At 38.1% G+C, this 15,294-nt stretch overlaps 1 protein-coding gene across 12 annotated transcripts in view; it reads left to right on the top strand.

The window, feature by feature from the left end:
* Positions 1-9,978, top strand: part of EVI5 (ecotropic viral integration site 5) — an 81,274-nt gene extending 71,296 nt beyond the window's left edge. For 10 of the 12 annotated variants that reach the window (XM_054211450.1, XM_054211441.1, XM_054211440.1 and 7 more), the window contains one exon: positions 8,688-9,978. In XM_054211450.1, the coding sequence (XP_054067425.1) occupies positions 8,688-8,993 (306 nt within the window). In that variant the 3' untranslated portion in view covers positions 8,994-9,978. Of the gene's footprint in view, positions 1-3,486; positions 3,734-5,573; positions 5,647-8,687 lie in introns of all 12 variants that reach the window. The other 2 variants (XR_008468013.1, XM_054211446.1) reach the window with 2 other exon arrangements.
* Positions 9,979-15,294: the final 5,316 nt, after the last annotated feature.

A 15,294-nucleotide genomic window follows, 5' to 3' on the forward strand; every position in this document is an offset into this window, starting at 1 on the left:
GAACACTTCAGGCTAACTTTAATATTTGTAGTTTAGGCGAACTACAAGGGAGAAAAAGTAATATTTTTTTTCAATGTTAGTGTTGTAGTAAAACTTCTCTAAAATAGTTTTCCAGAGTGTTTTAATGCACTCTTCACAGAATCACAGAATGTATTCACTTTCTTCCTTATGTCCATGAGTCTTCAACACCCTATTAGAATGTGTTAAACAACTTGATTTCAACAAAATGTAGCTAATTTTTCTGAGATTTTTTTTTTTAATTTTGACACAAAATTAGATCTTGGGGAAAGGAAAGCAGTAAAGAGCACTTCCTGTTTGAGAATGTAATGGTCTATTTTATCAATTTCAAAATTAGTTAGATATTAAGCTGAAGCAGAACACCTTTAGGAAATCTGAGAAAACTCAAAGTTGTTCTGGAAGAGTTTTAATCTTAATATTTTAAATTAAAAAGAAAAAAAAAGACAACTGCATGGAATCAATAAATGAAGATGTAACCTATTTCCTGAAGGATACCTCTGGTTGCAGATATTTTCCATGTCTGCCTCATGGTGAAAGGAAAAGATGATTAATTGTTTCCTTTCTTTTTTTTTTTTACATATTCCTTGCATATCTTCTTAGGTCTACAAAAGGTATTCTAATTCAGTTTTTAAATCCCTAGAGGTAGATAGGGCATTGGAGAATCCAAAATGGCTTCAGTAAAAGATGTGGGGGTGGCCATCTATGCAGCTTTTCATATGGATTTCAGAGACGAGAAGCCCATACAGTCCCTCTTAGCTGTTATCTTTCAAACAGTGAGTCCGTGGTATTAGGGGCCTCTTCCTCAGAAGGCACAACAGTGATTGGGTAATGGGAGCAAGCAGAGTAAACGTGAATTCCTGGATTCAGTATCTGTTTGGTCTGGCTGGTTTAGGCTTCTTGAATCATCAGTAATTTCCAAGAATGACCCTTGTCTGGCATTGCTCATGGTGGTTATTTACAAGTTCATAATCCTAATTATGGCTGCATTTATAGCTATGGCTTTAAAAAAAGAACTTTAATGTTAACTGAAGTGAAATGGGAAATTCACTGACACTGTAAAAAAAAGCCACAACTTTGAGCTTTGTCCTAATACAGTTACAAAGATAACACATTTCTAATTTAGCATATTTTTAAATTTGTTAGAGAATGTGTCACTGTTTTGAAACAAAGAACATTGTTGTATTATGTGCAATATGTGTTGTTGACTTATTTTACACATGATCTTGAGAGCTATACAAGTTGTGAGGAAGCTCTCAAAAGACTATCCTCTGCATATGATCTGCATGTTTGGGTAAAAACTGTCTCATGCTTGTGGAAAATTACGAATATCTTTAAAGTTGGTTTGCTTTTGCATTAAACTTCTTCCTTATTGCAGGATCTATTAAACCATACTTAAGCTTTTTTAAAATCTCAGACTTTTCAAAGATGAATAAGCAATGGCTTTCATTAAAATGCTCTGATACAGTTCTGTCACAATGCATGCCTAGCAGTCTCTTTCATATAAGGAAGCTGATTCTATTGGGGAAGTCTAGAAACCCTATTTGCATTGTAGCTCTACAGTCATTACACTTGCGAAGAATTGTTTTAGATGATGGATTGCTAATATTAGTTTCTGCAACTATTCGTTTAGCTCATGTCTGCATTTGTGCAGTGTTCATGCTGTGATGGTTTCAGTATGAGTGTGGCTCACTGTGGAAGTATAACTGTATATTTAAAAATGGGCTTCAGAGAGCTTCAGATATTTAAGGAGTTGCTTGTGTTCATGGAATTGAAAAAGTAGCACAAAAAGGCCTCCAGCCCTAATGTTGTTCGTTCTTTTTGTGTGCATATGCAGAAATGCTTCTGCATTGCAGTACCTACTGGACATAGTATTTGTCTGGGCTGATATTTGTCTCCCAAATGACAATGTATTTTTCCATGAATTCAGTCTGAGATGCTGCAGCTGCTTTATTTTATGAGATAAGGACTTTTCCAAAAGAAGTTACTGGTAGTTTTCTTAAAGAAGTGGTAGTGTATGCCTTAAACTGGAGTGATCTCATCACAATGGGAAAGGGTCAGCAGTAAGTAGCAGTCAGATGTTAAGTATTATAAGGGATCCCATTAGATGCTGTGGACCATTAATCCTAGAAAATTTTAAGAACTCAAATTAAATTGCTTTTATTCGTGTTAAATGTGATTGTAATTTAATAGATTGTAACTGATATTTTAAATTGGCTTGTAATTAGATTTTTACTTTTAAATCTCTCTTTTTATGTTGCCAAATTGACATTGGTTTTTCTGAATTACAGGAGAGGTATTTGAAAATGCTTATGGCTTGTTTCTCTTCAGCTAAACGTGGTTAGATCATGCTTTCAGCAACATTCTAGTTTTCTTTTGAATCATGTTTGGTTTTTAAGCAGGAAATCCTACTAAGACTTCCTACTGTTACTAAGGTGGAGACAAATAAAGAGGGAACTCTGATTTTTAGATTCCTCTTGCTCTAAGTAAAAGCACTAAGAATTCAGTACCTTTACTCTTTAAATAAAGTTTTAACATGCTGCCTTCTGCCAAAACCAATTTAATTCACCCAAGGCAGTGGTCATATTTTTACCATATTCTGATCTCACTTACTTATCCTACTGTGGGTAGATTGAATATTTATTGGCAAGCTATGTTAAAACTCTTCTTTACTACTTCATAATCAAGTAAATTTCAAGAATTAGTTACTGAGGCCTTTTAAAGGGAGCAGAAAGTAACTTTTCAATTTGACTTCTTTCCACCACTGAATTCCTAGCTTTACAAAAACCTCACAGGTTACAACATAAAAATGTCACCCAGAGCTTAAGTAGAACTCTTTCATATATGAAAAAGTCCCACTTGAAAATTCGACGTATGTTCTCTATTTTAAAAAACAAAGGGGCTTAGAAATATAACTTGCTTGCAACACACTAGCACCTCTGAAATTATTCTATGATTCTATGAGTTAACAAGGAAAAACTTTTGAATTGTACTAAAACTTCTAAATTTCTCTTTACTGTCTCTCCTTCATGCCTGGCTTGATGAGGCAGTCAGCATCAGGTAAGAAGGTTTCTTCTGAGGTTCTAGGATCTGATTGTTATCCTTTTTTCAGCTCTACTGAGTTTGTGAAAGTACACTGTTCCCTGCTAAGAGTATGTACAATTAAAGTCTTTTCATATGTTGACCAGTAGGACATACAGTTTGTCTTTAAAATGCTGAACTCTTTAGGCACAAGAAGATATATAAGTGCAAGTATTATTAAGATTCTGTTCTTGATTTGGCTGGGTTTTGAAGGGATAATGATATACATTTTGGTCGTGTAATGTTATTAACCCTTTGAAATGTCCTAAAGATCACGTGAATGTGCAGTAGTGAAAACTGGGTTGAAGCTGCAGTCATCTAGACAATACGACCTGGATTTGAGACTTAAAAGCAAAACATGTGGGTTTACCAGACCTGTTTTTTTTACAGATGTGATCAGATTGACATTCTTGCAAAACTGAAGCAGTAAGAAACAGCCAAGGTTCATTTGAATGTCACTTGTTGGGGTGACAGAGGTCTAATTCTCTTCACATGAAGGAGGGCCAGATGCAAAACTGAGAGGCTTTAACCAATATTGGCTCTTTCTACAAAAGAGAACAGAATTGATGGACGTTGGGATAGAAGTCCATACTCTTCAACATTGCTGCAAGAAAAAGGGCTGTTCTTTTTCCTTCAGGTAGAATGATAAGGATAGAGTAAAACTAGGGTTTGGGGGGAGTTGGTGGTGGTATGGTGTTTGGGTTGGGTTGTTGCCACCCCCACCTTCTCCCCCAAGTCCTTAGTTGGATTTCCCATTATCTTGATATGCTTGGCTACACAAACGACAAGATCTTGGTGTAATGCTTCACTTCCTACTTAAAGCTCTTTTTCTATGTTAAAATAAAACACTGATAGCAAGAATCTCAAGAAATCTCTCTTAAAAAGGTGACAGATGAGCTTCAATGTGAATAAGGTAATTCATCAGTTGCAAAATCTAAGCCATATCTACACAATGGCAAACACAGAATTGGTAGTTACAAATCAGGGAAGATATTTGAGTTGCTGCTGAGAGTCCTCTGACATCATTGGCTCAGTGTGCAGCAGCAGCCAAGACAATGTTGGGCATCAATAGAAAGTATTTTTAAAAGAAAATAAGGGGTTTATATTGCCACTACAAAACCTTGATGCTGGGCTGGTCTCTGTACCTCAAGATGGATGTAGAGAGTTTAAAAAAGGTCTGTAGCGAAGTTAAAGGGCAACTAAAATGATCAGTGGTCTTGAGCACTACCTGTTGTGAGAGGCTAAAAAGGCTTGGGACTCTTCTGTTTTAGAGAGAAGGCTGAGGGAGGCGTTACGATGTAAGTTTCAGAATCATGACTGGGACCTGCTTTTCACCACTTGTTCCTGCATTACTAGAATTCAGAGGCAATTCCTGAGACAAGTAAGAGTAGGTTAAAACAACAGAATTTCTGGAACTTACTGCCACAGGAAGCTGTGGAGGTAGACAGCAAATAATAAAAAAAAAATATCAGTCATGGGCAACTGGTCTATAAATGAATGCTGAAACAACTAGGAAGAGATGCACTCTCATATCTGCTATAACAGTTTCTGGACAAGTGAGTGGGGGCTTGGGAATATGAAGGGAATGGATTGCAAAAATTTGTTTATATTTACATACTTTCCCTTAAAAACAAAACAATATGAAAGTGCTGTTGTCACTGTTGGAGACAGACTATTAGGCTGATGGACTATTGCCCTGAGCCAGTAGGACACTTCTTACATTCCCATCTTGAAAAAAGATTATGCTTTTTCTCTAAGAAGTGCAGAGCCTCACTTGCTAGATTGCAAAGTTATGAGAGAGTACAAAACCTTTCATTTTAAGAAACTGTTTTTATTTTAAAGCCTTAAGGTGGTATAGCCACTGGTATCTAATTGCATTGGAGTGCATGCTGTCTATGAGTTGTTCCAAATGCTTTGAGAGGCTTTACAAAGCCTTTCTGCTACAACAGAAATTGCAGATAATTAGGCTCCTTCAGAAATGCTCCTGAACAAATGTTAGAGTGAGGTGCCCCTGAAGCATCTTCAACTCTGAAACTACACAAAACTGAAAATAGTGCGCAGCTCTTCACAACCTATTCTGTTAGGTATTTTTAATTTCTTGAAGGCTAGTTGCTTTCATCAACATTCACGTTAAAAAAAAAAAATAAGATGCAAACCACGTTCTACCTTCCACTGAAAACCAACTCGTTTTAAGTATTTTCAAGATTAAAGTGACAGATTTCTAATTGTAAAATAAAAGTAACATTCTGTTGCAGACTAGGTTTTGTGATAAGTTCATGTACTGACACTTAATGTAACAAAAATGTGTTAACTGATACATTTGGGTTCAAATGACAGCATTTACATTCTTAAGTGCAATAATTTTGGCAGGTATGAAGTATTTCAATTTCTCAAACTCAAAATGGCTGCCATAAGAACAGTAATATGCATCCCCCATGCTTTTCACGCATCTCACTGACTTGTAATCTATCTTTCAGGTTGGAAGGGACCCTGGGAGGCCTCTAGTCCAACTGCCTGCTCAAAACAGGATCGACACTGAATTCAAAGCAGGTTCCTTAGGGCTTTGTCAGTTGGGTCTTAAAGCTCACTGAGGATGGAGAGTCCACAGCCTCTGAATAACCTGTTCTAATTCTTAACTGGCCTTGTAGCAATTACTTTCCCTTCATGTTCAAAGACAACCTTGTGTTTTGTGTTATGATCAGTATCTCTTCTCCCACCATGCATTTCAGTAAAGAACCAGTTAGTTATCTTAAGGCATAAGCTCCTGCCCCTTGACTGTCTTGGTGCCTCCCCACTGAATCTACTCATGAATGTCTTTTACTGAGGGAGGAGTGAGGTAGCAAGTGCAGAATAGGACAGATGCAGTCTAACAAGTGCTAATAAGAACTGGTTACCATGATGTACTGGCTATGCCCTTATCAACAAAGCCTTGTATGCTGTTAGCCTTTGTCCCTGCTCAGGGACACTGCTGATCCCTGTTCAGCATCCTGTATGTCGGAACACCCATGTCGTCTTCAGCAGTGTTGCTATCCAGCCTGTAGATCCCCATAATACAAACAAATTTTATGCTACAGTGTTTGTCTGTGCTTCTGGCTGAGATGGCCATTTTTCAAGCAGAGAACTTTTGGAACTATATGACCACAGATAGACTTGTTGTATATATTCTCTACAGTACGTTCATGTTTCTGCCTAGCAGTCTGATTCTCCTTGGATGTGAGAAGTACTTGAGAAAAAGGGCAAGCAAGTGTAAAGCTGCAGGTGAAAAGAAGTATTTCTGGAAGGTCAGAGATTGTGCATCCTTTCATTAGAATAACAAAAGATAACAACACACTGTTTTCCCAGACTCACTTTAGGAATTGGCAAAGGCTGTGTCTCTTCATGATTTTTTTTCACCAGCAGCATTTTCCACAGACTCTCATTTGGTGTTTGGAAAGGCAGCTGCCTAAAACCATGAAGCCATGATTTTGTCATGTTACCTAAATATATTCATCTAAAGGTATCATGTGTTGAAGTCTTCAGGAAAACAGTTGAGGTCATTGGCTTGGCTTTCTGAATGTTCAAAACAACTGACATTGCATATCAGCTTTATAATTTCAGGTGAACCAATGGCTTAATTGTGCAGACCTAAAAGCATATAATTTCTTACTCTAATATAAAATTCGTAGTCACTTGTACAGCGGAGCTTTTTTTCTGTGGTGAGGGTGGAGAGAAATTGTTGGGTTTCGTTTTGTTTTTCTGTGTTTTTATTTTCTTAGTGACTAAAATTGATAGCTGTTTTGGAAACTTCATGTGGCAGCTAATCTGATCGTACTGCAGGATATTTTTAGGGATAATATTTCTAAATAACACAAGAATCTCTGTATCAGGTTTTCTGTATATAAGCTAGTAAACATTATTTATTCCAGATACACGTTACTGTCCAGTACCTAATATTTGACATAAGCTGATTTTGCTTACATCATGAATTATGCTGTACAAGTGTGGAACTCTGTGTTGCTTGCCTTTACACAAGCAAGTTCCTTATGAGACAATTGCAGCCTATATGTACATGAAGAAAATGCAAAAAACTAATACTGGTACATGTAGTTACAAGCAAGGTTTAGATCTACAGCACGTACCCATATTCCTAACAGGGATGTTTTGATACCTGTTAAAAGCTGGAGCTTTTACATGCTGTTAACATACAATTTGATGGCTTCTAGCATGATTATGACTCTTGTGATCTTTTTTTCAACCCCTTTTTTATTCTCCTCTTTTGCACAAGCCCATGGTAAGTACAGATATTCCTGGTTCCCCAAATGGACAGGTAAAATCTTCTATTAGTGTCAGTAGCAAGGACCTACATGCACTTTTTATTTATCAAAGTGAATATTGCTTCAGATTTCTGAAACATAAAATAGATTTGTGTCAAGAAGCTCTTCAGGCTTTTTCTTCTTCCTATTTTCCAGGTCTCTCTTACTGTGAAAAGTTGCTTACAAAATAGCACTTCGTGCATCTTCCTTTTTAAGCTTCCAGAGTGACATTAGGAAGTTTCTGTAATGCATTTTTAATGCTTGTTTTGTATCCTTAGGATTTTTTTATCTTAATACTCTTAGACTGTCAAACTGACCCTGAGGTAGTTGCTACTGAAAGCTAACAATTAAATTCCAGAAAAAATAACCTCAGGAATGACTTCCATGAGTTGCAGTTATTTTCACTAAATTAACAGGGGACTTACCAAGCTTCAGAGCTTTAGGTTTTGCTTTTGAATAGCTTGAATCCATGGTTGTAATAATTGTAATACTCCACAGTGCATTTTGAATTTAAATGTTATCATATCTGTCCATGGTCTGACAATGATTTTTGTCATGTTTGATATTCTCTTAAAATTGAAACTACAATCTATTTATGCAATACAAAGAGAAGTTTCTCTTGTATTTCTTGATCTGAAATCTCATTGAGTCTGAACTAGATAATGAAAAGACACTCAATCTTGCAGTATAGACAGAAATAAATATATTTTCTGGGTTTTTTCTTTTTTTTTTTTTCTGTGGGTGTGTGAAACTGGCAATATTCACTTGGGACCCTGCTCTTTGGGATTGGAGGAGGGCTTTGCTCAAGTGAGAAGTTAGGTGATTAAGGGAAAGAATGGAGCTATAAAAGTAAGATGTGAAGGCCAAAAGTGCTGTCAAAACAAACAGGCCACTAGAAAACTAACTATAAACCATCCTCGTGGGGATATTAAAGATGTGGTAAATAGCCTGGAGGAAGCTGTCATTAGTGATTCTAGGTACCTTGATTATTAAGCCTTCAAACTGAAATGCTCTGGGGATAGAAGGAGAATTTTGAAAAATTCCAAGTGTTATTTAAGATAGTCTTTCAAGGTCTCTGCTTGGGCAGGCAGAAGTGAGAAGTCACTTCACTCTGATTCCATCTGAGTTTCAAAGTGATCATCAAATATGCTACTTCTAGATCTAGTATTTAATTTAATAATCCAGTAAGAGTTCAATGAGACACTTCTTGGAAATGTGGTGGTTTTGGTTTTTTGGTTTATTTTTATTTGCTGGACTCTTCAGCTCTGATTAACTGTTAACTTCTGCTTTTTCTAACAGATCAAATGTCTAAAAGGCCGGAGAGACTTCTCAGACCAACCCACTTTTGATGGGATTCACATTGTCAACCATTTCACAGGAGACGATGAATCATTTCATTCTTCTGATGAAGATTTTATAACTAACTCCATACAGGAGAGTGGGGTGAACTTTCATCTACACAGGAGAACTGGTCAGATGGCTTTAGATCACACAGTTGTAGACAGCAGTGACAGTGATACTGAGGAAAGTGCCCTTCAGAGTGGGAATTCAGACAAGATGGTTTCCAAGCAGAGAAGAATGGAATCTTACTCTACTACTGTGTGATTATCACTTTGACTAGCATTGAAGACTTTCATATTTCTTTAAGGGTGAAATTGTCAGATAACTGAAACTGTCCAGCAGTTGGTTTAGGTAACTATTGGATCTGGTCTGGCCTGTGAAAATACATACGTGTACTGTCTATCTGCCTTCTCTCTTTGCCAAATCTTGCTAATGACATACCATTGCCATAAAACAGGCTGGGAAGAAGCTGATGGATGACAGTTCTGACAGTATTACTGGATGTTCCTTGGTTTAGAAACTGCAAATATATCATTTCTTTGATGCCTAAGAACCATTTTTGCTGTTCACAAGCACAGGAATTATTTTCCTCAAAAGAAATTGCTCTTGTGCAATATTTTATGCTCTGAACAAACGTGTATGTTTTACATTGTTATCCGTTTGTGATCAAGATGGACCCTAGTAAACCATCTGATCACGACACATTTTTTATATATATATATATATATAAAAAATTATCTTATATTTCTCCATTACTTTTGTTTTTACTAAAGTTATTGGATGCCCACAGAAAGCTTGAGAGAGGAGCCTTTATCTGTACTACTTCATATATGCAAATAATGGTCACTAATGTCATAAAAGTGTTTTTCACCATATTCACTTAAATCTATGTGCGTCTGCTTTTGATGTTGCTAAATAATACGTGGTCTGAATATGTTAATTACAATAATGTTTATTTTGTACATATTTATGTATCTACACCAAGCTGAAAATGTACATTACACCATTTTATATGAGGAATGTAAATGTTGCAATATTACTGTCTCTGGTATTCTAACAGGAAAATGAATTCTGTATATACACACTAGCAATGAATTACTAAATAAAGGCAAAACACTAACTCTACATTAAGTTTCAGCGTAGCTACGCTAACAGGTTCATGTTGGAAATGCTTGTTCAAAACACTATTGACTGAAATCTTTTACCTTCATATATATGTAATGAAAATAAATTTTTCATGATTTAACAAGGTTGCAGCATTTACTGTTTAGTCACTTCTAAGCTACAGTCCTTGGTTACCACACAGTTACTTGCTGGCTCTAGATTACAGTGGTAGTTCAAATAAGGTGAAAAATTATTCATGTCTTGCAGTTAGTTCTAATGAAAGTATAGTCAGTGTAGTAAAAATACATAAGTTGGTTTTTCTTACAGTTTTATATTGCAGAGCTATCTAGGAAATAAGCTATTGGTCCTGTCACCAAATAGCTGTGATTCACCAAAGCAGTAAGAGATGAGCTAAGCATTCTACTTTCACACTCTTGAAAACTGAGATCCAGTAAGATGGCCCTAGCTTCTTGAACAGAACAAGATATTATTCTACTGTTGTCAGATGAACACTCACTTGCCCTCTCAGACGCATTCTAGTCAAGATTATTCTTAAGGGCAGCTATTATTGCCATCTTAAATAATTAAACAACCCTTAAGACTTCCTTTCTACCAATGTTTGCAACTATTAATAAAGAAAAAAAAAAAGCCATGCACAAGTTGGTACTCATAATCAGCACAGATGTTAACTACCTTGCTATCCATGAGAAACAGTGTAGCTGTTTAAAATTGTGAAAGTGTGGAAGCATACTACTGAATGCATCTGCTAGTCCTGTTAGGCATTTCCTTTACTGTTATTTTGAATGTATCCTCAGAAAGAAACAGCACAACTCAGGAGATAACAAATGTTCAAAGAATGATAGGGAAAGTTGCATGGAAGGAGCATGTTCTGGGCCTCTCAACAGTATCATTTGCACAGGTGCAATCTAATTTAAATCTTAAAGCAGGTGGGTGACAATGGTCAATTTGCTAATTTCTACAGCTCCTAACTTACTTTTGTATTTCTGCAAAATTTACCCACATCCTACCACTGAATACATAGATCCTAGTATAGCCTGTGGAAATTGCTATCTCTGAGGTAGATGAGCTGCCTGATTTTGATCCCAAAAACATGATTTTGATGCAAAACCAAATCAGAAGCACTTTTGTTCACTAGTTAAGTAACAATTGCCTTTTTCCTCCCAATGAGCACCTGGTAACTTGTGTTTGCACCTGGATAATTGTTGCCCAAGAGGATATGTGACAAATGTCTTGTTGCCTGTCATCAATACCAGCTGCAAGTCTCTCTTAAAGGTAACGTTCTGTAGTAAGCGGCAGGAGGAAAATTCAGTTGGAGAGCCATAAAAATCCTGTCTGTTTGAACAGTGAAGTGTTATGATTTTGCAATAACTGCCTTACTGTTCAAGTGATAGCAAATGAGATTAGCTGGCAAGGGTTATTTCCTCAATTTTTGTGGGTTTAAAGTATACTAATAGAATAAATACTGATACTGAATAACAGCATAAATAAAAATATTAAGGGAAGACCAAAAGTCCTTATCCAACTAACTGTATCTCTTCTAGTCATGAAGGTGAATCACTGGACATGCTGCAGTTTTAGAAGACTTAGTTACGCACAGAATATGCGAGGAAGATCCTGCTTTTTCTGCAACTGTTCTGCCGAAAAAATTACACTAATCTCTTTACTTATGTGTATTATCATTTGAACATGCACTAGAATAATGTCAAATCATCAACAGTATAGATAATATACTTACTAACATGTCAATAAATAAAGCAGACTAATTATGCTACACACTGTGCCTTTGCTTGCATGACCTAACAAATATTGCCCTTCTCTTAGATTTGTTTTACGTGCAGGCTGTCAGAGCTCAATGTGAATACTAAAAGCATACGGTAAAAAAAGCACGTAAACATGAAAACTTAAAATTCTTGAATGTGGAAGTGCTGCACTGAGAAGACAGGTGAAATTGGGAAGCAGGGTGCCCTTCTATACACAGAGTTTCCGGGTAAATTACACTTTATGTTTGGTAGTGAAAATGGTTCTGCTTTCCCTATCTGCTAATCAAATGTCTTCACTAGCTAGAGAAGCCTCAATTTTTCTTATTTTCTTATTGAAGCCTCAAATTTTCTTCTTTTTCCAGGCTAAGGAAATTAGTATTTTAGGTCCTAATAGCATTTATGACTAGACCTCTTTTTACTTAAGTCCTTTCATTTCATGTATTAGAAATTTTTAACATTTGTGAAAAGTCATGAACGTGATCAGTTGGGAAAAAGTACATCTGTGAAGTTAAGAAGCATGTGTTATGTTCACAGCTCAACAACTATTTGTTCATGTTGGTGGTGTTTTTTGGCAAAATGCAGGCCTCACTTACATACACATTCACAAAGTATTTTCCACTGAAATCAGTTTTCAACTGTATGTGAAATTTCCTATATTATTTTAACCAAAATAAATTGCTATGAAAGTGATTAAACGAAGTACCCACATAGGGGGTTGCATAAATTTAACAAAACCACTTTGTATATCTCATACTATTGAACTTAATCAATACTTGGCCCTTTTGTGGAACTGCAACACAGAAGGAATAGCGTGTTTCTCTAGGGTTTTTAATGTAATCAGTGTTTTATATCAGAGACTGTGCTAGTGACTTAGTGAAACTTGATGCTCATACAACATTCATATTTTAAGCTAGAATGATGTAAAGATATGTTAGCATAAAAATATCCGTATTTTAGACTCTATGTGCTGCTAATTCCCCTACCTGTAGAGGCTCCAAATAATGTAACTCACTAGGAAAGGCATTAGACTAGTCATAGAAACTAAAATAAAAAAACAACCTATAAAATAAGGGTTAGTACAACTTAAGTGGAAACTACAGTGTTATATTTAATTATGCACCAGCTACTGACTCTATGTGTATTGAGTGGGAAGAGGAAAGCTGTGTATCAACAAATGGATTTCTGGATTTAATGAAGTTCATTTTTGTTTTGTGAAATACTTTTATCAGTGTAATACATTTTTTGTAATTCTCTGAGGGTTTTGATTGGTTGCTTTGGGGTTTTTTTTTACAAACTAGCTCAAGACATACGAAAAATCAGTGAAATACATTTACGTAGTAGCCCGTAGAACCAGAGATTCTGAATGATGGAATGAAAAGTACATGGTAAATTGACTTTAAAAATAACCTCTATATACAACAAAGTTTCAGCTTCAGAGTGGAGAAAACGTGCTAACGTATGCACGCCTAAACATACGGACATGGATTGACTCAGATACAACTGCTAGATCCAAGATACAACACCTTAACACTCTCCCTTTCCAGGAATAATACTTCATTGCACAATTACGAAAAACAAAAGCAATGTGGCATACTCTTAGGATGTTGCATGACTGAAATTTCTAGCGTCCCACTATGAGAACTAAAATTCCTGCGTCCATTTTGCATAGTCTACATTTTGTAACCCATTGATTCAACTTTCTTCTATTCACAGCAGAGGCAAGGTTCTGGGTCCACTCCTTCCCAAAGCTGGAAGCCCTCTTTTCATCCCAGCCTTAAACACCACAGCCTACTGTCACCTCTCTAGTTTGCGCTGAGCGCAATTTTCTAATTTGCTCTGAGTGCAGCAGAATTTACTTTGGTTTCCTCAGTGATCCAAAAAATTGCTGTCAAAAATCAGTCTCACATATTTACGGCACATGTTTATGCCACAAGGAGAAACATAAAGAAGGTAGTGACAAGACAGTGTGGGAAAAAATAAACAATAAGCAGGACATGTTAAAAATAATTAAATATTGACAAAAAAGTTATTAAAACAATAAAGACATATTTCCCAACAGAACGCACAATGCTACAAGTTCTAGTAGCTTCTCATAGTGAAAGTGTTCCGGATAACTGTGATCTTGGGTTTTATTACTTTAAAGTGTGTATGTTACACAAGTCCCCCACAGAATCACCCTCTTTGCTGCCTTCTCCCAATCCTGACTTCCATGAGTAAACAGTTGCTTCTCCTCCCCTATGTACCAAGCAGCTAACCTGTCAAATCCTGGTCTTCAAATCCTTCCTCCTGTTATAAAGTGTCTCATCACTTCTGAACGTGAAGATTTCATCTGCATCCCGTTGCCTTTGCTGCCTTATCTGGTGTCTTCTTAGCTCTAATGGTGACATCAGGCAGCTGCTGTGAATAGTGCAGTAAATGACATTGAGTAGTTCTTCAGTCTTAAGCACGACTATAACATAATCCCATCCTTTAAACCTGTCCTTTTATTTATTTCTTCCCCTCTTTTGACACTATGGGGTAATGATCATGTACTTACCATTGCATTCAACTGTATCTTACCAAGTTTTTATGTTTCACTTTGAATATCACACTCCCTCTGGGGGAGGTATTAGAGCAGCTCTGTTAAAACCCATCTCCAGCTCCTATCACCTACGCTTCACATGAATTACATCCCTCTGCCAACTCAGGACTGTTGGCTTTTGGCTTTTTCACACCAGGACACAGAATATTTGGTATTGTCACACCGCTCTTGCAGTGTCGCATGATAACTACTGCATACACAAGACCATCTTAAAGGTTACTGAACTGCGGCACACAGGTCACACCATAAACCACGAATAAGAGCTTAGTCCCTTCACCTCTGTTCTGCATGCTGTCACTACAGACAGCAAGCTCCTCTTGGGGTGGAAAGAGCCCTGGGACGATGGCTGTTGGAAGCAAAGGAGTGGAAACCAGCTTCAGGGCCTACCTACGGATTGTAGGAGCTGCAGCACTTGTCTTTCTGTCCCTTGTTCCACAGAGATAGCAACCCAGCGATATTTCTGGGCTGCAAGGTAAAACGCGTGAGGGCCGATTTCCAGATAAAAAGAGCTGGAAGTCCACGAGATGAAAAAAACCCTCATGCGTTACAGCGTAAGCCGGGGCCGGCAAAGCCCCGGGAACGCGGGAGAGGAGGCGGCACCGCCCGCCAGCTCCCCGCGCCGAGGCACTCGCGTTGTGGGGAGCAGCGGGCAAAGAGCCTCCGCGGGCCGCCGGGCTGCCCCGACGGCTCCCCTCAGCGGGGCGAGAGAGGAGGGGCCGCTTCCCGCCTCGCCCGGCCTCGCGCCGCCGCCCGCTGGCACGTGGCGCAGCGGCGCGGAGCGGCGCGGCGCGGCGGGGAGCCGCCGGTAACGGCAGCCTGCGCTCAACACCCGCAGCTTGCCGGGGGCGGCGGGAGGCTGCCGGCCGCGCACCCTGCGAAGACAGAGCGGAGCCGGCACAAGGCTCCTGCGGGAGCGGCGGGCCGCCCTGGGCACGACTCGGCGGGCAGCGCTCGCCTTCCGCTTACCCCGTCTCCACCGGCGGCGTGAAGCAAACCGTCCGTCTGACGAAAACCTGGGGGGACAGGGTGCGTTGCAGGCGCGAGCGGGTTTTGGAAATTACGAAACAAATCCGTTTTCCTACACTTTCTCCTGTAGTCG

This window comes from Rissa tridactyla, chromosome 8, assembly GCF_028500815.1.
Source record: "Rissa tridactyla isolate bRisTri1 chromosome 8, bRisTri1.patW.cur.20221130, whole genome shotgun sequence".
Taxonomy (NCBI): domain Eukaryota; kingdom Metazoa; phylum Chordata; class Aves; order Charadriiformes; family Laridae; genus Rissa; species Rissa tridactyla.